The sequence below is a fragment of the Bufo gargarizans genome, chromosome 4 (genome assembly GCF_014858855.1).
Source record: "Bufo gargarizans isolate SCDJY-AF-19 chromosome 4, ASM1485885v1, whole genome shotgun sequence".
In the NCBI taxonomy this organism is placed as follows: domain Eukaryota; kingdom Metazoa; phylum Chordata; class Amphibia; order Anura; family Bufonidae; genus Bufo; species Bufo gargarizans.
This window is the reverse complement of record NC_058083.1, coordinates 121,659,945-121,682,983: the sequence shown is the minus strand read 5'-3', so window position 1 is coordinate 121,682,983 and position 23,039 is coordinate 121,659,945. Positions and strand designations below refer to the sequence as shown.

General features: G+C 39.1%; 1 protein-coding gene across 1 annotated transcript in view; it reads left to right on the top strand.

Moving 5' to 3' along the window:
• CLSTN2 (calsyntenin 2) overlaps positions 1-23,039 on the top strand; it is a 1,274,585-nt gene that overhangs the window by 1,211,211 nt on the left and 40,335 nt on the right. The window contains exons 11-16 of the mRNA XM_044290609.1: positions 5,157-5,305; positions 11,646-11,866; positions 15,475-15,645; positions 16,194-16,339; positions 20,751-20,868; positions 22,505-22,689. Of these exons, the coding sequence (XP_044146544.1) occupies positions 5,157-5,305; positions 11,646-11,866; positions 15,475-15,645; positions 16,194-16,339; positions 20,751-20,868; positions 22,505-22,689 (990 nt within the window). The remainder of the gene's footprint in view (positions 1-5,156; positions 5,306-11,645; positions 11,867-15,474; positions 15,646-16,193; positions 16,340-20,750; positions 20,869-22,504; positions 22,690-23,039) is intronic.

Here is a 23,039-nt window from a genome sequence, read left to right as displayed (position 1 = left end):
CACAATCAGAAGGAGGTCTCGAATCTATCGTGAGCGAACACGAGAGTCGCCGGGTGAATGACACGCAAACCAGACGAGGTTTGATGACGTCAGAGGAAGGCCACGAGACTAACAAACAACGCTGAAAGCAAACATCGTTTTCACCATATCCAGCGGTGATCTACAGCGAGCCGCACCGAAGCCGACCACCCAAAAGCAGTGAACATCACGCAGGGGAAGGTAAGAGGGGGAGCATCAGGGGGACGCCCCAGACGCAATCCCTATATACTAATACCTAACCCCAACTACTAATATTCAACCTCCATACTATATTGATTGCCAATATTGGAAATACTGACAGATATTGGGAGATCAACAGATCTATCCTAAGTTTTCAATCTGCTTGTCCGGATATCTTTACTGCACGAGGATTCTCATCACATTGAACAATATTCTGACACTTTGTTTCAGCATTTTTTACTTTGACACTAATTTTTGGAACTTATCTAACTAGTTCATCCACACTATGGACACTCTTTGGAATTATCTTTTGATATTTTGACCTTTTGATATTCGCACACAATTCTCTTATATATTTTGATAATGTATTAGACATTCCAGACATTAAGAGATCAGCGAGATTGAATAACTTTAGATAATAGCTAGAATCATCAGTTATATCCATCAGATATATTTACCAACATTTGTGCAAATATGTTTTAATGTTATATATGTTATTAATATAATTTTAACAAAATTTTGTAGAGATAAACTATTGACAGTATACCAGGTGGTGAGTGCTCATTTTATTTATTGCCTAACTTGTTTACATATGTTGCATGTAAAAGGTCTAGAAAATCTACTAGTCACAGCCATGATCTCAGCACATAAGGCACACATCCTCTATAGTCAGAGGTGTAACTAAGGCTCAAAAGGCCCTTGTGCAAGCGTTCTGTTTGGACTTCCTGAGCAACTGCTCTTCATGTTCGCTAGCTGAAGCCTATCCTTGCAGCAAGCCCAGAGAGAGCGAGTGGAGGATGAGTGTGATAGTGGCTTTGACAGTGATAGCTGTGCACAAGTGGAAATCCTCACACCCATAATCCCTAGAGCTGTGAAGTGATAGGAAGGTGAGCCTTTTCTTCCCTCAGAGCACACCACAGCATTGGGGCTCCTTTGTTTTGGCAGAGTGAAATGGAGGAATATAGATGCAGGTGCACTGGCCAGAGAATAGTGATGGAGTCAATGACTATTCCAGTGGGAATTAATAATTAAAGTTGTTGTGTCACGTCAACAAATTGCATTTACCATATGGAAAAAGCAACAAATAGGCATTTACTAATGTATTGTGAGTGTCCATATTGCTTCTTTTGCTAGCTTGATTCATTTTTCAATTGAATTATACACTGCTCGAATCCAGGGGTTAAGACCACCCTACATTCTAGCAGCGGTGGCCATAACTGCACACTATAGAAAAAGGCACTGGTCTATCTGGTGGCTGGGACTGTGGGAGAGCGCATAGACATGTATGTGCAGTAGCTCCTGTTCTGGCCACTATAGGAAGAGAATTGGAGATATGATTGTATACAGTTTAGTCTTTTAGTTAGAATTTTATCAGGAAAGCTTATTAGAATGAGTAAGGGACAGGCCACTGTCTTAGTTGATTCATTCAGCTTGCCAGCAAGTTCTGCATTAAAGATTCCTACAAAGCTTTTTTTTATGGTTTCTATAGTTCATAGGCTTATTGCCAGCACCCCAATAGCATACATTCTGCTGCAACACAGAGAAAGTGTCCCGTTTGTATTTGGGCATTTCAGTGCATTATAGCTGTGTTAGTGAACAAGTTTTTTTTTTTTTTTTTTACTCCAAGAAACTGTTCACTGTTATACCAAAAGCAATATGGCAATAACACCATTATTATACCCCTTTTAGTGAATGTTTTGTTTTATTACTTCTAGAAACCGTTCAAAATCAATAGAGCAATAACAACATTATTATACCCGTGTTAGTAAACACGTTGCTTTATTTCTTCAAGAAACCGCTCAGTGTTATACTAAAAGCAGTACGGCAATAACGTCATTATTATATCAGGGTTAGTAAATGCATTGTATATTGCTTCAAGAAACCATTTAGTGTTATAGCAAATGCATTTTACTGTATAAACTGCATTATTACCATTGTTAATTGTCAATAGCAATGTTTAGTGTTTTGTATAAAGAAAGGGACATTAAATTGCATCCCTGTCTTCAAAGTAGAGGGGGAAAAAAAAACTTGCAATTTTGCTAGCACTGTTTAATAATCGAACCTGTGACTTTCATTTATAGGCCTGGTAAATGGAAGAGTGCAAAATAAAAGACCCTGGCCTCATCAACAGATAGTCAGAAAGTGGGTAGTAGTGCAAATAGCAATAGCAGCTCCATTAATCCAGCCAGTAGTAGTGGTAGCAGGCCAAATTCTCCCTGGCTTTCGATCCGCACCACATTTGGAATTAGGAAGGAGGCCAAGAATTACATGTTGCAGTCTGAGAAAAGTGGCAGGGAGGGTGAGGACTAGGATGATGATTGTAAATTGAGCAGGACCTGGGAGCAGTAGTGCTAAGGAGGAAAAAGAGAGATTGGAGGTGGGTGGTGGGCGCGGTGGCAATAAAAAGTTGAGGCAACATATAGCCCAAAAAAAAAAAAACGTATAAGGCCAGATCTGTGTCTGTTGTGGTCAGCTCAGGAACTGGTGATTCCGCTGATACTGTGGGCACAGGTTCAAAACGTGTCACATGTAGGCCAAGCTCGGCTACCGCTACCTCTGTATCTTATATGTTGTTTTTTTCTCCACAAAACCACAGCTGTGTGCAAGATCTGTAAGATTAAAATAAGCTGTGGGCATTTAAACATAACCAAAGGTACCAGGGCTGTGTTGCAGCACATGAGGCTGCATCACATTAATTAGAATAAGTCTGTCTTTTTTATTCTTTGTGGCAGTCAGGCTGCATCCCCCAAGCAGTACAATGTCCTTTTCATCAACATCAGCTGCTTCTTCTCCTGCTTAGATTCCTCACCCTTGTCCTTGTCCATCGTGAGACATCCATAACGGAATGTGTAGCCATAAGAAATGTATCTGTCCAAGTTGTTGGTGGTGCAGTTTTGTGTTTTTTTGACTTTCAACCAGAAGTCCTTAGTGGCACAGATCTGCCCCCTCACCAAAAGTCTTAATAAAACCCCCATAGCTGGGGGCTCCAAAGTTATGAAGAAAAGCAGGCCTCTACCCTTCCCCGTCTATGCCACACCAACAATTTTAGACCTGGCGTGATCTGGGAGAAGTTGCAGATAACCATTTTGCTGCCATTTGTGCCTGTAATACACCTAATTTAGGCGTATTTCAGCTTAATAAATGGTCCCCTTAATTATTTTAAAAAATGTCATTCTTCTGTCTATCATCAGCCACAGTTTTTGCCATATCCCATTATACATATGATGGTGCGGTGCAGTTTTAAAAAGTTTATTAACATTGTCAACAATGTGTTTACCCATAGCTATATTTGTCAGTGTCTCTCTGACATTATTTTGTATTGCTGTCATTGAATTAAAGAGGTTAAAGGAGGGGGGATAACATTTTCTAAAAGAAAAACTAAAAAGAGATTATGAAAGAGTGTCAGATACCAATTTTCATGCCAATTGAAGCATTTTTGATTCATGTAAAATCGATTGAGACACTAACCGAATTTTTGGAAAAAAAAAATTAACAGAAAGGAAATTCCAAGAAGTTTGTTATAATATATATAATCTCTAACAAATATATATAATATAATTGTTAGAGATTATCTAAACACAAAACGCTAATTCTAGTTTCTTTCCTGTACCTTATGATATGACATTCACATTTTACATTTTAATTGATCCTCCTTGGAAGATCTTGTTCACATTTATATTAATACTTAACACTCTCCTTAGATTTAGAAAAATCAGCCAGGCTCAAAAGTAAACATAGTTGAAATAGAAAATTTCTGCATGAAGGTGCTGAATGTTTAATGTCTTCTATAGCAAAGTTAATCAAATTGAATTGGTTGGTACACCTTATAAAGATCGATATGTTGCCAGATAAAACTTACCTTCAAGTTTTACAAACTCAAGGAATAAGTAAGAGAAAGTGATTACAGCTAAAAAAAAAAAACATGAATTTTCAAAGTACTTCGGCAATTTATGAAGATTTATACAAAAAAAAAATTAGCTTTGCTTTAGGCTACTTTCACACTAGCGTTCGTCGGTCCGCTCGTGAGCTCCGTTTGAAGGGGCTCACGAGCGGACCCGAACGCTTCCGTCCAGCCCTGATGCAGTCTGAATGGATGCGGATCCGCTCAGACTGCATCAGTCTGGCGGCGTTCAGCCTCCGCTCCGCTCGCCTCCGCACGGACAGCCGGACAGCTGAACGCTGCTTGCAGCGTTCGGGTGTCCGCCTGGCCGTGCGGAGGCGTGCGGATCCGTCCAGACTTACAATGTAAGTCAATGGGGACGGATCCGTTTGAAGATGCCACAATATGGCTCAATCTTCAAGCTGATCCGTCCCCCATTGACTTTACATTGAAAGTCTGGACGGATCCGTACGAGGCTATTTTCACACTTAGCTTTTATATGCTAATATAATGCAGACGGATCCGTTCTGAACGGAGCCTCCGTCTGCATTATTATGATCGGATCCGTTCAGAACGGATCCGATCGAACGCTAGTGTGAAAGTAGCCTTATTTGCCGTCCCGTGAATTGTCTAATTTTGTATACCTTGTTAGACAAAATTAACCATAGTTGTCCTTCTTTTGCAAAACTTAGGAAAAAATAACTGGATTTAAGTAATTATGTGGTCACTATAATTTCCTTTGCTCTGTCTCTACTCCCTGGAGTTTAAAATAATGTTTTGGTGGCAGTTGGCAGGTCTAGTGACACAATTTTCAAATAAATCATACTTAAAGTTTCTCCAGCACAGCTCCTGTTAATTAAAATAAAAAAGCTTTGGGTGGTATATGGTTGCTTGGTCAGATGGAAGACGGTGATATTGACCTTTTATACTTGATGGACATGATTTTTTTAACTATATAAAGTTGAACTTTAAGTAAATAGGTAATCGTTACATTTGCTACAATACATCTGCTGTTGAATTCAGTCAACATACACATTTTGTGTCTTCTCTCCTGCAGTACCACTTCAACCCTTCACAATCCATGCTTATAATGGAAGGTGAGGATATCGACAGCATAAATCAAGCTCTCAGAAAGGTTTCTTATATTAATTCTCGACAATTCCCAAACACTGGCAAAAGAAGGATCAGGGTCTCATCCAAAGTCCAGTAAGTCTAACATTACCAATAAATGTCTCTTATATGAATTTATGTTCGCCAGTTGTCAGAACAGCATGTTATATATATTTTTTTTTTTAGTTAGGTAACTGTTTTCCTATAAGCAAAGATGTTTTTAGCATGGTATTGCCAAAGTACTGCCCTGAGGGTTGGTTCAAAGATATTAAAGGGAATCTGTCACTAAATATTTCTCAACAAAACCAGCTGCCATTGGAGATATGGCCTCATTAGCTCAATCTAATGGTGTTGGTCCCATCTCACTCAGTGGCCTCATTGCAGAGAAATTTGCATTTTAACAATATACAAATTAGCCCCTGGGTACAACAAAGGCTTTACTATTATACCTCGTTGCCCAGAGAAGCCCTGCTCACTCATCTTCAGGCCACACCCCGCCACTTTGACTGATAGAGCCAGTCAGTAAAGAGGTAATCAAGCCTTGCCCCGAAGTCTTGCATCTGCACATTCATCTTAGATTTGGCACAGGCACAGTTTAGTAAAGAATTGCCCCAGCCAATGGTTTCTCTTCTGCATAAAATAGTGGCCATTGGCTAAAATAAAAAAAGTTATTTTCCTCAAATTATAGCTGCTTATTGAAATAGGCAAAATGACACCAAAATAACCTAATAACATTAATATTTTGTTTTCATTATTTTGATATACAGGGTGGGCCATTTATATGGATACACCTTAATAAAATGGGAATGGTTGGTGATATTAACTTCCTTTTTGTGGCACATTAGTATATGTGAGGGGGGAAACTTTTCAATATGGGTGGTGACCATGGCGGCCATTTTGAAGTTGGCTATTTTGAATCCAACTTTTGTTTTTTTAATAGGATGAGGGTCATGTGACACATCAAACTTATTGGGAATTTCACAAAAAAAAAAAACAATGGTGTGCTCGGTTTTAATGTAACTTTATTCTTTCATGAGTTATTTACAAGTTTCTGACCACTTATAAAATGTGTTCAATGTGCTGCCCATTGTGTTGGATTGTCAATGCAACCCTCTTCTCCCACTCTTCACACACTGATAGCAACACCGCAGGAGAAATGCTAGTACAGGCTTCCAGTATCCGTAGTTTCAGGTGCTGCACATCTCGTATCTTCACAGCACATTGAACACATTTTATAAGTGGTCAGAAACTTGTAAATAACTCATGAAAGAATAAAGTTATGTTAAAACCAAGCAGAACATTGTTTTTCTTGTGAAATTCTCAATAAGTTTGATGTGTCACATGACCCTCTTCCTATTGAAAAAGCAAAAGTTGAATTCAAAATGGCCGACTTCAAAATGGCCGCCATGGTCACCACCCATCTTGAAAAGTTTCCCCCTCACATATACTAATGTGCCACAAACAGGAAGTTAATATCACCAACCATTCCCATTTTATTAAGGTGTATCCATATAAATGGCCCACCCTGTATAATAGTTACAATGTTGGCAGACTGTGTGCCATTGTATGCCATGTGGGCTGGATACCGTACATTATGGATGTGTATATAGGACCATGTGGCAGTGTGGCAGTGCATATTTGTCTCTGTTGTTTGTGCACTGGCCGATGATTACTTGTAGAGGTGAAATGCTCTATTGTGACGTGTGTCTCTCCAGTCTGGTTTCGTATAGGATTAATTCCCCAGTCAATGTCTGTATCTGTCTGAATCTGCACCTGTTGTCCATGTGCTCATTAGTTCTACTATTTAGTTCCTGAGCTCTGTCTGTTTGAGAAGTTCTGTCTTGAGTATGCGGCCAGACCCTGGCTGTGCAACAATGTCTGCTGTTGCAACAGTGTTTGCTTCTGATGTCTCAAGCCTGTTACTGAAGATTTGTCTTCTTTCTGTGTGTTCCTCCTTGGTGTTTCTGGGTTGTGAAGTCATCGCCATGTCTGCTTACTATTTCTGGTATGTTTGGGGTCTTGGGATTGCTGCAATGTATACACTGGTCCCTGAAGTTGTTATTGTTTGGACTGGTCTGTGTGTCTGGGTTCCAGAAGTTTTCATCCAACTCTGAACAAGTTCAAAGTCAATGTCTCTGCATGTGTGAGTTACTGCAGTCTTGATCCAAGTTTAAACAAGTTCCAAGCCCATGTCTCAATTTGGCCTGCTCTGAAGGTCAGCTGCCATTTCTTCAAACCCTTTTTTGGTTTTAGGCACCATATTATGTAATAATATGTCTTATTTGTATTCTATAATATTTTGCACTTCGTTTTTTTTAAAATATAATTTGGTACAGAATATGTCCCCTAAGAGATCATTAAAACATTGAAACATTTTATTTAGCAATTTTATACTGTAACTGGGATATCCAAATGATCCCCAGTTACGGTGGAATACATACCCTTGTTGGGGCATTCTACACATGCAGAGCTGATCATGTCTGCTAAAACCTGAAAGCTCCACTCTGCATAGCTGCATCCTGCAGTATATTCATTGAGCACCAACGAAAGGAGACGTAAGAAGTAGTCATAAAACACTTTTGTCTTCTCCTCAGGGTCCCTGGCTATCAGTGACAGCTAGGAACCCAGCTGCCGCTGCTATATTGCAGGAGATGGGTCTTTAATCCCATGCCATACAGTACTTCAAATTAAAGCCCAGCTCCGAACACTGTACATGTAAAGAGCTTGGTCACTATCAGGTTGAACTTTGTGGATGACCTGAGATAGAGATTGAAGTATTGTTCTCTTACACGGGAAACATTATTCCAACAGTACTCAAATGTGAATTTGTACATGCACTTGATTGACTTTTAACAAGATATCTCTATTACTGTAAGCTGGTTATTGTAGATATATATTACTGTGGAGAACCATATGTTAGTGGTGATAACAATTAAGCGTAGAGCCATCTAATTAACTTGCAGTCGGCTTGCTGCTGAAATATTAATTAAATGCCTGTTAGCTATTTACATATTGATTGTGCTAAAGATTAACCCTGGCAGCGATCAGCTTTGAAGTAACCAGGTTGAACAATTATAAATACTGAGTGGTCAAATATCAATATGAGATAAGAGAGAGCACCTTATTCAGTGTAGTTTTACACAATTTTCTATCATTGGACAATGAATAATTATGTGACATTGACAATTTAGCAAACAAACCTCTCAATGTGGGAAAAGCTATTCTAAAAAAAGAAAAAAAATGACATCAAGAGAGTACAAACTAGAAAAAGATGAATTAAGCTTCATTGAGAATCTGCTGTCCTGTATTTTCATGTCTTACATTTCTTGAAGGTTCTCTTGGACTTTAATATTTATGGCCTATTTTTAGAATAGATTATCAGTTTGATCAGTGGTCCGACCTCTCTGTCCCCTGCCAATCAGCACCATGAAATGCATTTGTAGAGGCGCTGTTTAAAACCACTGTGTGTAGGAGAACTTTCACTTTGCTGAGGTGGATCCCTGAGATCAGCCCACGCAGAACAAATTGATGGCCTATATGGAAGTTGGACCAATCAGCACAATAAAAGACAGTTGCGGTGGCATTATTTTAGTGAAAGTGAAGAACTGCAGTATCAGGCACAGATGCCCATTACTTGTCCCACTGTATTTAAGAGGACTTTCACTTTACTGATTGACATGATCCCTAAGGGCGGTCAACTCATACAGAACAAACACTTATGGCTTATTCTGAAGCCAGACCGATCAACACAATAATAGACGGTCATAGGGGAATTATTTAAAGAGTAACTAAACTTTTAAACAACTTTATTTAAAAATGTTGCAAATGTTATAAAAATGTATTTCCTAAAATATTTTATTAATGGAGTTTGCCTTCAGAACTTCAACTTTCCTAAATTTTTTAATACAGTATCAGTACATTTGTACACTACTGATATGTCAGCGGTGTACATGTGTACGGATTCCACTGTACTGGTGGAATGAGGCCACAGCGAGTGCTGTACAGGTAGCTGCTGCTCCTGCATGTTCTCCCTGATCTTGGCTAAATCTTTGCCCATCACTTATCAATCCGCTATGCCAGGATTTAGCTTAGCAGAGTGGCTCCTGCCTGAGCCCTATCCATTCCGGTGAAAATTCTGAATAGCACATTGCTGCAGTATAGCTTTCTTCTGAGCGAGGCGGGCTCAACCAGGAGCCCACTCTGCTCGGCTAAATGCTGGAATAGCGCACTGGTAAATGCTGTGCAGGAATTTAGCCAAGATCAGGGGGTACAGGCAGGAGCAGCAATCAACACGGTACCAGTACAGTGGAATCTGCACACACGTACACAGCTGACACGTCATCAGGGTACAATTGCATTTATTCTGAAATGCTTAGGAGAGCTGAAGTTCAGGTGCCAATTTCTTTAGCAAAAATGCAAAATCCAATAAGTAAATATATCTAGGACATTTGCAACATTTTTACATAAAGTTGTTTAAAGATTTAGTTACTGTTTAAGTGAATGTGATAAACTGCAGTGCAAGCCATGGTTACAAATTGCTTGCCAATGGCAGGGTCTCTGAGCTCAGCCCATGCAGAACAAACATTGATGGCTTATAGCTGGACAAAGATTGATGATCTATCTTTAGAATAGACCATCAATATAAATTCGCAGAGAATCACTTTAACGACTTGTATTGCCTAAAATAATAAGAGATCTGTGTATTATATTTGTAAATTAAATAGAGCCCCTTGGCCAGAATGGATTATAAGGTTCTGTTATTTTTTAGGTCACATTTTCATTTCTCTACATTCTGATAATCAGTTTCTTACACCTTTTTTTTTTTGGCTTGATCTTTAAAAAAATGATCACCATTTAACTTCATTTTTAGCATTAAAAAGTGAACAGATTTGCTGGTTAAAGGGACTCCTAGTGGCCAAGGTACTAATCCTCAGGAACTGGGTGGTAGATAGGGCTCCCACAATTAAATCTATTAAACGTAAAGGGGAGAAACACCGGACAAGTTATACGGTTTGAGTGGAACTGATAATTGAATTGAAAGTCCAAAAACTTAATAGTGAATATTACAACCACATTGAATCGGTTGGGGATGACTAGGTGAATATAGTATGACACTGGGTGAATATAGTATGATTTACAGCGTACTATGAGACAGCCAGAATGAGGGCGGAGTTCAGCGCTGCCCCCGCGACAGCCGTGGCCAGGCCTGGGGGTAGGGGGGGGCTAGGTCGCTTTGATAAGGGAGGAGGAAGATTAGTTACCACCCAGGGGCATTTTGTGTTCCTATATACTGACTTGCCTATCAGGCAAATGTGTCATAATAGAACTTTACTAGTATGTATATAACCGAGATTATACATTTGAAAATGTAAAGACATATGGATTACGTTCCTCCTTTTTATATTCCTATATATTTTTATATTGTTTATGTTCCGAAAAAAAAATCAATAAAGATATTTGGAAAAAAAAAAACATTTTTAGGTCTGACATTCTGTGCTAAAAAATGTCTTAGTATATATTTATATCGGTTTGAGCCTCCCATATAGATCTCCAAATTCACTGCCTACATATACAGTCAAGCAATACAATTCTGCTGCCCTCAGACAGCAACAGGGGTAGCTTGCTTTATCATGTTTATTCATTGAATTCAGTCTTCCCCTGGGGGTGGCTAAAGGCAACTAGAAGATTATGATTTAATTCTGGACATGTAGCTCTTTATCTGAAAAACTGAATATTATATTCAGTGGCATAAGTCAAGGACTTTATATTATTCAAGTAAGGCTGAGTTCAAACCATGTTAATCAGTCTTCCATGCCATTCTGTCTGCTTGAAGACAGGCATGAATAGAAACCAGGTCAAACAGAATCTAAAGGTACATCCCTTGGATTCTGTTTGCCTCTTTTAAGTAAATTGATCAATCACAGCATACATTTGAATACCATTTTTGGGTATTCAGACATATACACCAATCTGAACACCTTAAAAGAGCCAAGGAGCAAAGAAGCTGGGAAATAGGTAATGATGCTTCCCTTCACAAGTCTACTTAAGGCTACTTTCACACTGTCGGATCCGTCAGACCGCCGCTCCGTCCCCATTGACTATAATGGGGACAGGGGTGGAGCTCCGGCGTAGCACGGCGGTGCACGGTGAAAGGCCGCCAGACTAAAATTACTGCATGTCAGGCTTTTTAGTCCGGCGGCTTTTGCCGTGCACCGCCGTGCTGCGCCGGAGCTCCGCCCCCGTCCCCATTATAGTCAATGGGGATGGAGCGGCGGTCCGGCGGCACGGCGAAATAGCCGCAGGACGGATCCGACAGGGTGAACAGCCTGTCGGATCCGTCCTGCCGCAAGTGTGAAAGTAGCCTAAGAAGGGGGGATTGCCAGACCCCATACCCAAAGTTAAATTAACCTATTTAATTTATTGTTCTATATTTCAGATGCTTTGGAGAAGATGTCTGCATTACCATCCCAGACATAGAGGCATATGTTGTTATTCTCCAGGCTAATGAACCCAAGATCACAGTCACTGGAATGGATCATTTTGCTCGTCCAGCATCAGAATTTGAAAATGTGAATGGCGTAATTTTATTTCCAGATATTAGAATCATCAGTACAGTCACCAAAATTGAAAAACGGCTGGATAAGAATTCTGGTAAAAGTAAGTTTTACTATTATTTATTTTATATATTTATGAAGTATAGTATTACAATTATTAATGTACACCCTGGTCACCATTCATTTTTTGTATCAATAAATCTCAATGTAGGACCGCGCTGCTCCAAATTTTGAGAAGATGTCCTTCTCAGGGAAATGTCAGCAACCACATTTGAATATAGGCAAACATCGATAGTCCACAGGAAATTCACAGTTTTCAAACCAGTCTTTCTATAGATGATAAGAACTGAATATTGATAGCCATGGATGAAGGAGGTAGGGGTCCAGCAATGTAGTAGATGGGAGATGACATACAGGTTGGAAGTGGATGAATGATCCTGGTATGAAATAACTCCAACTCAGCTCTGCTCCATCATGCAGAGCGCTTCTGAGTTGCAGAGCTGAGTTGGAGTTATTTCATACCAGGATCATTCATCCACTTCCAACCTGTATGTCATCTTCCATCTACTAGATTGCTGGACCCCTACCGCCTCCATCCATGGCTATCAATATTCAGTTCTTATCCTCTATAGAAAGACTGGCTTTAAAACTGCAAATTTCCTGTGGACTATCGATTTCTGACTATATTCAAATGTGGTTGCTGACATTATCCTGAGAAGGACATCTTCTGGAAATTTGGAGCAGTCCTACATTGAGATTTATTTACACACTGTGTATAGAAACCCACTTCACTCTGGGACCAGCAGCGTCATTAACAGGCAATGCGACTGAGAATTTTTTGTTTTTATACATTTTTTGTAGGCTTCACTAATGCGGTTGTCCGGTTTCAGTAAGAAACCAGTCAATGCGGAAGAATATCTTACAGCAAACAATAGAGCAGTACTTACATGGCCAATTCATTGACACCACTCCTGTTCTTCCGCCCAAGCTCTGTTGACCCAGCTGCAGTGATGACATCATGTCAACAACACTTGACAACTGGAGCCAATCACTGGCCTCAGTGGTACACCGAAGAGTGATTGACTTTTAGCAGTCATGTGTTGTTGACAAGATGTCATCTCAGCAGCTAGGTAAACAGAGCTTGGCCAAGATGGAACTGGAATGGTGGTGCTGGATTGGCCAGGTAAGTACTGTATTTTCTAGGTAAATACTGCTCTCTTATTTATTGCAAGCTGTTCTTTGGCATTGACTGTTCTCTTACCAAAACTGGACACCTTTTAAGGATTCAAGTTTCTCAGGACACAGATTCATCACATTATCATAATACTGCACATTAACAAAACATATAACTAGAGATGAGTGAAGTTTTGAAAAATTTGATTTGGCAGCTTTGCTGAATTTTGACAAGAAACTCAATTTGTTACGACTTGCTATGTTAAAACCCTATTCAGCCTATCAATCAAAGGGATCTTTTTTAATGGCCGCTTAGACAGAAGTGTACCCATCTAATATGGCATTTTGGGTTTAAAAAATCACTATAAATCACTCACCTCATCCACTTGCTCACAAAGTCAGTCAGTTCCTCTCTTGAGTGGAAAAAAACCTGCCAAAGGACCAGCGCTGAGCATGATGAGTGGAGTAAGTGAATGAGGTATGTTGTTTGCTTTTTTCGTTCTTTCTAAGACAGCTATAGATGCCATTTTAGGAAAAATAATTTGCTACCACAAAGTGTGAGGAAATTCTGCTTCACGGGGAACCAAATTTTTCCTAAACTTCAGATCAAATACTGATTTGAATGCTTCGATTCACTATAAATCAGTCACCTCATCCATTTGCTAGCACAGAGTCAATTAACTCCTCCCTTGAGTGGAAAAGACCTGCTGAAGGACCTGTGCTGAGCATTGTGATGGCACTGCGCACTTCCAGTGTGATCACGTGGTGAGGATGATGATCACGCTCAGCGTAGGTCAATCGGCAGGTCTTTTCCACTCAAGAAAGGAGTGGACTGCCTCTGCGTGAGTAGGTGGGTGAGGTATGTTCTTTTTTTTTCTGTTCTTTCTAAGACATCTAGCTGCCATTTTAGAATAAATAATCTCTTACTACGAAGCATAAGCAAATTCTGCTTCATGGCAAATAGAATTTTTCCAAAACTTCAGATCAAATTCTTCTTTGGATGCTTTGTTTCACTCAACACTACACATAACAACCACTGGGTGGTCACATATTGATATATATTTCATAAACAAATCTTAATAGAATATCACAAAATCTGGTAATCTCATGGCAGTTATATTTGGATATGTTAACCCAGGAAAGAGGAAAAGTTAATGTAAATAAAATAAATTGTGGGAATGGGAATAAAAATCATGACATGCCCCAACAAACTCTATATGCATGGAGGTATTCTCCCCTAGAAGCATTGCTCCATGCTAATGAGTAGTGTTGATCGCTGATATTCTAATAGCGAATATCGGCACTTCGAGAATTTGCGAAGATGTAGAATATAGTGCTATATATTTGTAATTGTGAATATTCTAGATTTTTTTTTCATCAGTAACCTCCCTTCTTGCTTGTGGGCCAATGAGAAGGCTGCAATGTCTTTGTCTGAGCTTAGCAACATCCTTAACAACCAATAGGAAAGTTGCCTACCCCTTACTATATAAGAAACTCCCCAGCAGCCATTTTCTGTATTTTTTGTTTTGTTTTTGCAGTTCTGAAAGAGAGAGAGAGAGAGAGCAGTGTCCTTGCTGTGCTCTGTTCTTTCACCTGGATCCTATTCCTTATCCAATTACATTAGATAGTTAGTTAGCATATATATATATATATATATATATATATATATTTATACGCATGAAATCAGACAGAACTCCAAGACCATTTGAGTGCTATTTAATAAAGGCACAAGCTTGTATATCTTTGCTTGAGTAAGGCTCAGTTGTAAGCTGAAACGTTGCTACTGTACCACATAGGTGAATAAAACAATGTTTTTTCAAGTCTTGGAGTGCTGTCCGATTTCATGCGTATATTAAGGGTGAGAAGCTTATTCCCTTGGACATTGCACCTGAGCCAGTTTACTGGTGCCGCCGAATCTTCATATATATATATATATATATACATATATAATATATTACAGATAGTTAGGGGGAGACAGTCAGTGTAAATTAGGAAGGGATATAGTATAGTTGCTGCAGTGCAGGGTGTTAGGTAGTGTGATAGGAATTACTGTTTCTCTGCTGTCCATACATACATGCTACAGGCATAGTGCTGTGATGTCACAACAATATTTAGTGCACCAATCGGTAAAATCTACTCAGACCTGATAAAATGTGAAGTTGCATGTATTGCACAAAAAATATGTGCATCATTGGTGCTGATTTGCGCAATTGCTAAAATAATGAGGAGATCATGAATTCTAGAATTTGTCAATTTATTGCGAATATTATGCGAAAAATTAGCAAAATATTGCAAAAATGAATATTGCCTATGCCGCTCATCACTACTAATGAGCGACATTATCTATCTGCACTGCCATACAGTTTGCAAACAGAAAAGGCTATAGTTAGAACCATGTACATTGAAACCTCTTTGAGATGATCAAATTGCAGATTACTGATCCTCTTCTATTCCCAGTAAAGCACTGAACATCATTCAGTAAATGTGCATTCTTGATATGTATGTCAGTCATTAAACAGTAATGTGTTGTTTTTCTAGCTGCTGGTGCAGTGGTAATGGCAGAGATGCTACATCATTTGGATTTTTGTGATATCTTGATCACTGGTGATGAACTGAACACTAAACAGGAGTGTTTGGAGCTGGATCGCAGTGTCCTGCAAGGAAAACATCTTGATGCCACCAACTCAACTAAAGGCTATTCCATTTATGGTAGGTGATGGATGATAATATATTTTTTGTCTTATTATCAGAAGGAAACAGACTTCCATAAATCATAAACAGCAGATATAAAGAGAAATACAGTCCTGAACTGATGGAAAGAGACATCCACTCCTGAAATGCATAGTCTAAATAAGCAATGTTCATCCATATCAGAGCCATGTACTTTTACTCCTGAGGCAGCATGATCCAGATTCACCAGTCTATTCTTTGCTTGTTGCAGTTTAAGCAAGATGAGCACTGTCATGCTCTCGTAATCCACGTCAGATACCCACTATTGTAATCCTAAAGCGGTTGTCTCATCTCAGACCTTGATGACATATCACTAGGATATGCCATCAATGTCAGATAGGTGCAGGACCCACCTCTTGACACTGCACCTATCTCCAGAATGGGCCCCCCGGAAGTGAAGGAGAGCGTACCATGCGCCATGATAGTCTGAGATAGCACAACATCTTTAAGAATTCATATTTGCATATAACTGCATTCTTATTTTGGCTATATTATGGTATGAAGCTAAATATTACTAAATGTTTCAGGTGTAGACACAATGAAAAACTATGAAGATGTTCTACGACAAGTTCGTTATCGTCATTGGGATTCTGCTTCTATCTTTGGTCGAAAGTTCAAAGTCAAGTGTTCTGAATTAAATGGACGTTACACAAGTAATGACTTCAATCTTGAGGTATGAAACAGCTTAATGTTTATAGATGTGTAAACACATTTCTTTATATAACACCATGGACATCCAAGTCTGCAGCTACTGGACTGGGTGAATTAGTTCTTCCTAACAAAACTATTATACTATAGCTAATGGAGTTGAGTCTTTAGAAAGAAAACATGATGATTGTATTGAATGGCTTAGGCAGTGGTTGAGGGACAGACAACACAGGGTTGTAGTCAATAGAGTATATTCAGACCATGGTCTTGTTACCAGTGGGGTACCTCAGGGATCTGTTCTGGGACCCATATTGTTTATATCTTTATCAGTGAAATTGCAGAAGGCCTCAATGGTAAGGTGTGTCTTTTTGCTGATGACACAAAGATTTGTAACAGGGTTGATGTTCCTGGAGGGATACACCAAATGGAAAATGATTTAGGAAAACTAGAGGAATGGTCAAAAATCTGGCAACTAAAATTTAATGTTGATAAGTGCAAAATAATGCACCTGGGGCGTAAAAAACCCCAAGAGCAGAATAAAATCAGTGATACAGTCCTAACCTCAGTATCTGAGGAAAGGGATTTAGGGGTCATTATTTCAGAAGACTTAAAGGTAGGGAGACAATGTCACAGAGCAGCAGGAAATGCTAGCAGAATGCTTGGGTGTATAGGGAGAGGCATTACCAGTAGAAAGAGGGAGGTGCTCATGCCGCTCTACAGAGCACTAGTGAGACCTCATTTGGAGTATTGTGCGCAGTACTGGAGACCATATCGCCAGAAGGATATTGATACTTTGGAGAGAGTTCAGAGAAGAGCTACTAAACTAGTACATGGATTGCAGGATAAAACTTACCAGGAAAGATTAAAGGAGTGGCAGTCATCACTTTCTGAATAGATACAAAGAAATACAGTCCTGAACTGATGGAAGGGGACATCCACTCCTGAAATGCATGTATAGCTTGGAAGAAATTTGAGACAGAGGGGATATGATAGAAACTTTTAAATACATAAAGGGAATCAACAAGGTAAAAGATTAGAGAGTATTTAAAACAAGAAAAACTTCTACAAGAGGACACAGTTTCAAATTAGAGGGGCAAAGGTTTAAAAGTAATATCAGGAAGTATTACTTTACTGAGAGAGTAGTGGATGCATGGAATAGCCTTCCTGCAGAAGTGGTAGCTGCAAATACAGTGGAGGAGTTTAAGCATGCATGGGATAGGCATAAGGCCATCCTTCATATAAGATAGGGCCAGGGGCTATCCATAGTATTCAGTATATTGGGCAGACTAGATGGGCCAAATGGTTCTTATCTGCCGACACATTCTATGTTTCTATGTATTGTTCTAAGCAGTTAATGGTAAGGATGATGACTTGAATTAATGAATATTTTAACACTATTGTTTATTTCCTTTATTTTACATCATCATCATTGAAATTAGTTTTCCAAGACTTTGATTAATGATCTGTCCTTCGGATGGTGGTCTGACACCTGATACTCCCATCAATCAGCTACTAGCAGGAGCTACAGTCTGTGCTTTGGAAATGCACATTATATGGAGTCTAAAACAGCTCCATACACTTTATAGCGACCATACTGGTTTACTGCAATTCAGTCACCTTTTTATTGGCGTTTCTACTACTGGGGGTGGCAGGTGTCAAACCTCCACCAATCTAATATTGATGACTTGTCCTAAGGATAGGAAATCAAAGTTAAAGTCCTGAAAAATCTCTATAAGAATTTAAATTAAATTATACTCATTTCATAGTAGGACTAAATCAGGGGAGGACTGACCTTCAGACATCCGGAAGCTGCCTAAGGTCTGTATTACACTGGCCGATGGTTGGCTACATCATGAGTGTTCGTCGGAACGCTCGTTAGCAATCACCTGGCTGTGTAATACAGCCCTAAAAGTACCACTGATTAACCAATGGACATGCATTATAATGCTTAAAAATCATTGCTTGTTGGCAGCAGATCGTGCTATATAATTACGATCTGCTGCCAGCAAACAATCATTCAGTATGGGGAAAAGTGATGCTTTAGTGATCGATCTCTCTTCATCATACTGTGGAGTAGATTGCTGCATGTAACAAAAGTAGTCTCCTCCACTAATAAGCAAGCAATTGCTGGGAAGGAATGTTTCCTTCCTGACAGTCGCCTACAAGATCTTTTAATGCAATACAACCCTAAGAGTCCAGAGAAGCAGCATATACACCAACACTTGCACCAGAAACTCAAGATTTAGGGCATTCCTCCATTTTATCTTTAGCTATTGGTGTGCTAGGTGCTTTTGGATGCACTTAAAGCTAATATGACAATGCAAATGGGATAGGGGCAGATAATTGCAGGGTCAAAGTACTTTGAGACCTAATCTGTATATGAATACTGTATGTTTTCTGTGAGCCAAGGAGCTTCTGATACAGATATGTGAAGCAACCACCCAGTAGACACTCTCTGAATTTACTCAGAGAAAACATATTGAGTTGATCAGATATACCACTACTCTGACCTTTGTGTGATAGTCCCATGTCCCATGGGGGATGTGGTTGTGCAGGTAACTCTGGGCCCACTCATGAAATAACATGTCCTTTGGGCACAGTTCATAGATTTGTTACCTAAAATCTGTTGCATCATTCGAAGCACTGGTTTACATAATCACCAGCAACCTTCCTATCCAACTGTTTGCATAGACACATTGCTGTGGTCCACCTGATTAAATCACTGCTTTTATTTTAATCATCTGAGACTTCATTCTCGAGTTAGGATACTATTTCTTAATATGCAAAGTAGGCCTTTGGTGCAATAAGAGCATCACCATTGCTCCTGTTGGACCCCAACTGCACTGTTTGCTGTGGACAGCCCCTAAGCTGCATTTAAGGCATCTCATTAAGTAAGCCCTTGCAGTGGCCAGGTTTGAGATGGCCCCAATGCTATGCTTGGTCCCCCGCACCATTTGTTGCTGCTCTCCGGAAGGGATGGTAAGGCGTGGTGCACTTCAATAGGAAATAAATCAAGAGAGTCAGGGTCTGCAGTAAACCAGAGTGCTTCTTTACTGGATAAATTCAGGTACAAGACAATACAGGCAAGGCATTGGGCTGGCTTCTCCAGTCTCCTCCCTGGCAGAAGAAGGGTTTGATACTGAGGAAAGGCTTGAGCTAGCTGTCCCTCTTTCTCTTTAGAAGGCTGGTACCCTGGTCCAAGGCTGGTGATCCAGGGTCTGTGGCAGCGTATCCCCATCTCAGTGTCTTCTTCTGGTCACTCAGTATTCTGGCAGAATCTCCTTCCTGGCAGAAGAAGGGTTTTCTGCGGAGGAAAGGACTGAGCTAGCTGTCCCTCTCTCTCTCAGAAGGCTGGCATCCTGGTCAAGGGCCCACAGTCTATAGCTCAGTAGTCCAGGTGGCTCCTTGGTCACAGGGCTAGTGACATATGGTCTGTGGCTCAGTGTCCTCTTCTGTTCACTTATGCAGGCTGGCATGAGTCTCCCCTCCAAGCACTGGTCCCTAACTGCAGCACACTAGGGGCTCTGACTGCTCTCCTTATATACAATTTTTGCTTAACAAGAACCTTCTAGTTGGAGGGGTGGAGTGGAGAAACTCAGCACAAACAAATACATTGTTATAACTCCTGTCTGGTATACACTTACATTAGAGCTTTAATGATACTTAATGGCAATCACACACCAGTTTTTCCAGACAAAAAAAGTTTCCAGGCATAACTACAAAGTTAAAACCAGATAAAAGTTCAGACTGTCTGCTTTTAGTGGTAAAAAAGTCTGGGGTTTTCTCTCCACAACAGGGTGGTAAACAAGTCTGGGTTTTTCCTTCCAAAACAGGGTGGTAAACACGTCTGTTTTTTTCCCTCCAAAACATGGTCTTCTTTAAACACTATGGCAGCTGTGGAAAATTACCAGCTTCTCAATCAAAGTCCTAACAGTTTCTCAGTATTCATTAACCCTTTCCACCACAGAGCCATGTAAATACATTGATAATGAATAGTATATATATATATATATATATATATATATATATATATATATATATACATATATTGCAGTAACACAGTAATAAACAGTATATGTTAACCCTTTCAAGAGAAATGAAGTAAGAAGTTTTAACTTTGCATAGGGGATATAGGAAAATGTCCACAAATGTCCAAATGTCAAAGTACTCCCTGCTCCAGGGCACTACACCCTTACTCTGCACTGTACAAATAAGGGCCAAAACTCCCCAAACAATGCTGTCTATATATGGATATCTGGTTTGGCTGATAGTATAAGATGTAACTACATAATTACAACAAAATACTGAATATTTTATTAGATACTTGTAATAAAGGAAAATAATATGCCAATGTTCCATACATTAGTGAAATAATGATTTTGTAATTGAATTGCATCTTAAATATATTACATGCTGTCTTCTCTTTTGTTATTTAGATCAACATTTTACATAATTCAAATTATATGGAGCATGTAAATCACATGGTGATTCAACCTCAGTTCATGCCATCTCTCCAGTATCCAAGTAGTGACGTACTAGGGCATGAAAGCCGTGGTATGTAACATACATATCTACTCATAAATGTTTATTTCATTAAAGATTTACAGGGCACTATGACTTAAAATGTGAAGATTAGTGCTGTCTCATATACCAGTGGTGAATTATTATGCTGTATACTTTCAGCAGGAATACTAAACAGAACAGCTGGTTATTAAATACAGATGGGAAGGAAGTCCTTTTGACCATTATCAGGCTCTGCATATAAATAAAGTAACACTTAAGCATTGAAAAAAAAATCCTTACTTACATAGCACACAAGGCATGGCATGTGCCACCCAGAATCTGGCAGATGGCAGAAGATGATCTACTTTAATGGACTGGTGTAATCATCACTATTGATGAACTGTAGCATTTGTTAATTACTGCATTTTTATAGGGCATCAAAACTTACATTGTAATTAGGATTTCTTCTACCCATTTTACATAATTTAATTACATTTGTTTTATTTTTTAAATTATTTTTTTGAACAAATCTATACATGCAGCAAAGCCACTCGTGATTATTGTTCTGCAGCTAAATAACTTAACTAATGGTGACTGATAAATTTAGTTAAAGGGATATTCTGGCTTCAGCAAATAAAATAAAGGTTATCCATTGTATAATACAATGTTATTATTTTCTAATATACTTTATGTACAAATTCTTCATAATTGAAGATGTTAGTCTATGGCTATTGAATGAGATACTTCATTGATTACATTCAGATGATATAAATCTGTCCAGGTCATGTGATCATTACACGGGTGCACATGTTACAGTGTAATTATCAGAGCTGTGTTTTGTAACACACTGTCCATCTGTGTGATCATTACATGACCATCACGGATTAGCATTTTCTTTTAGTGGGACCTGCTCCTATCTCCAGAACAAGCCCCCGAAAGCAAAGAACAGTGCACCACAGATGTGTGGCGTGCTCTCTCTTCACTTCTTTTGGAGTACCAAAAATAGCTGAGTGCATGCGCTCAGATGTTTTTGGAAGTCCCCTAATGGTGAGTGGAGAGTGCAACGCGCATGCACTGGTATGTCTCTTATCATTGCTATGGGGAAGCCGGTGCGTGGTGCACTCTTCTTCACTTTTAGGATCCTGCTCCATAAATAAGAGTGGGTCCCAGAGGGGGACCTGCACCTATCTGTCGATATGCCATCAATGTATAAGATGGGAATACCCCTTTGAACAACATTAAAATAGCAAATGTACATTCTATATTTCAATGCTAAAAATTGAGTGCTTGTAGCACAGTTTTTTTTTTTTTTGCTAAATAAAACAAACTCTGTCCATATACCCTATTAAGGTATATAGATGACATAAAGGTGGATCCTAAACTTAGGACCCTTTTCTCTGAGCAAGAATAGGATTCACTAACACAGTAGAGTCTGTTACTGTCTTAATGGTATCCCTTCCAAAAGCCATTGCAAAGGGAATGTATAGCCAATGGAAAGATCCCCTGCTAAAATAAGCGGTTTGCTAGCTTCTTGAGAAACAGCTTCTATCTGAAAGGGGGTTATATTTGGGATTTCACTATATTATTGATTAGATTGCCTATAAAATATATGTATTAGATATGTCTTCTTATTGATCTTATACTTATTGATTCCTAAACTATTTTAATGTCTACCATTGTTCTTCAGTGTCTCCAGGTGCTACAACCATTGTCCTGGTAGCATGTATCAGCATATTGGTTATTATTGTTGTGCTGGGAATCTTAAGATTGCGGGCAGTCCACCAACAAGATTTTCCAGATAAAGAGGCAACAAAAGATCCAGACATGAATTGGGATGATTCTGCTTTAACTATCACTGTAAATCCTATGGAGGTATGTATGCTGTCCCATTTTATTCACCATCATCAATGTAATATTAGAATGGAAAATATTCCTGGAAAAACAGAAAATAAGTGAATAGAAGATTATATGTTTGCATCTAATGTTCACATCAGTATTTAGAATTATGAGTAATATAACATTTTATAACACGTAATTAAGTTAGTTTTAATATCAAAATAAGTATTATCTGCATGTTAGTGGTTATTGTTCTTATAAAACATGTCATCAATCATTGTGAAAACTGAAGAGCAAATAGTATATTTAGTTAGTTTTAATATCAAAATAAGTATTATCTGCATGTTAGTGGTTATTGTTCTTATAAAACATGTCATCAATCATTG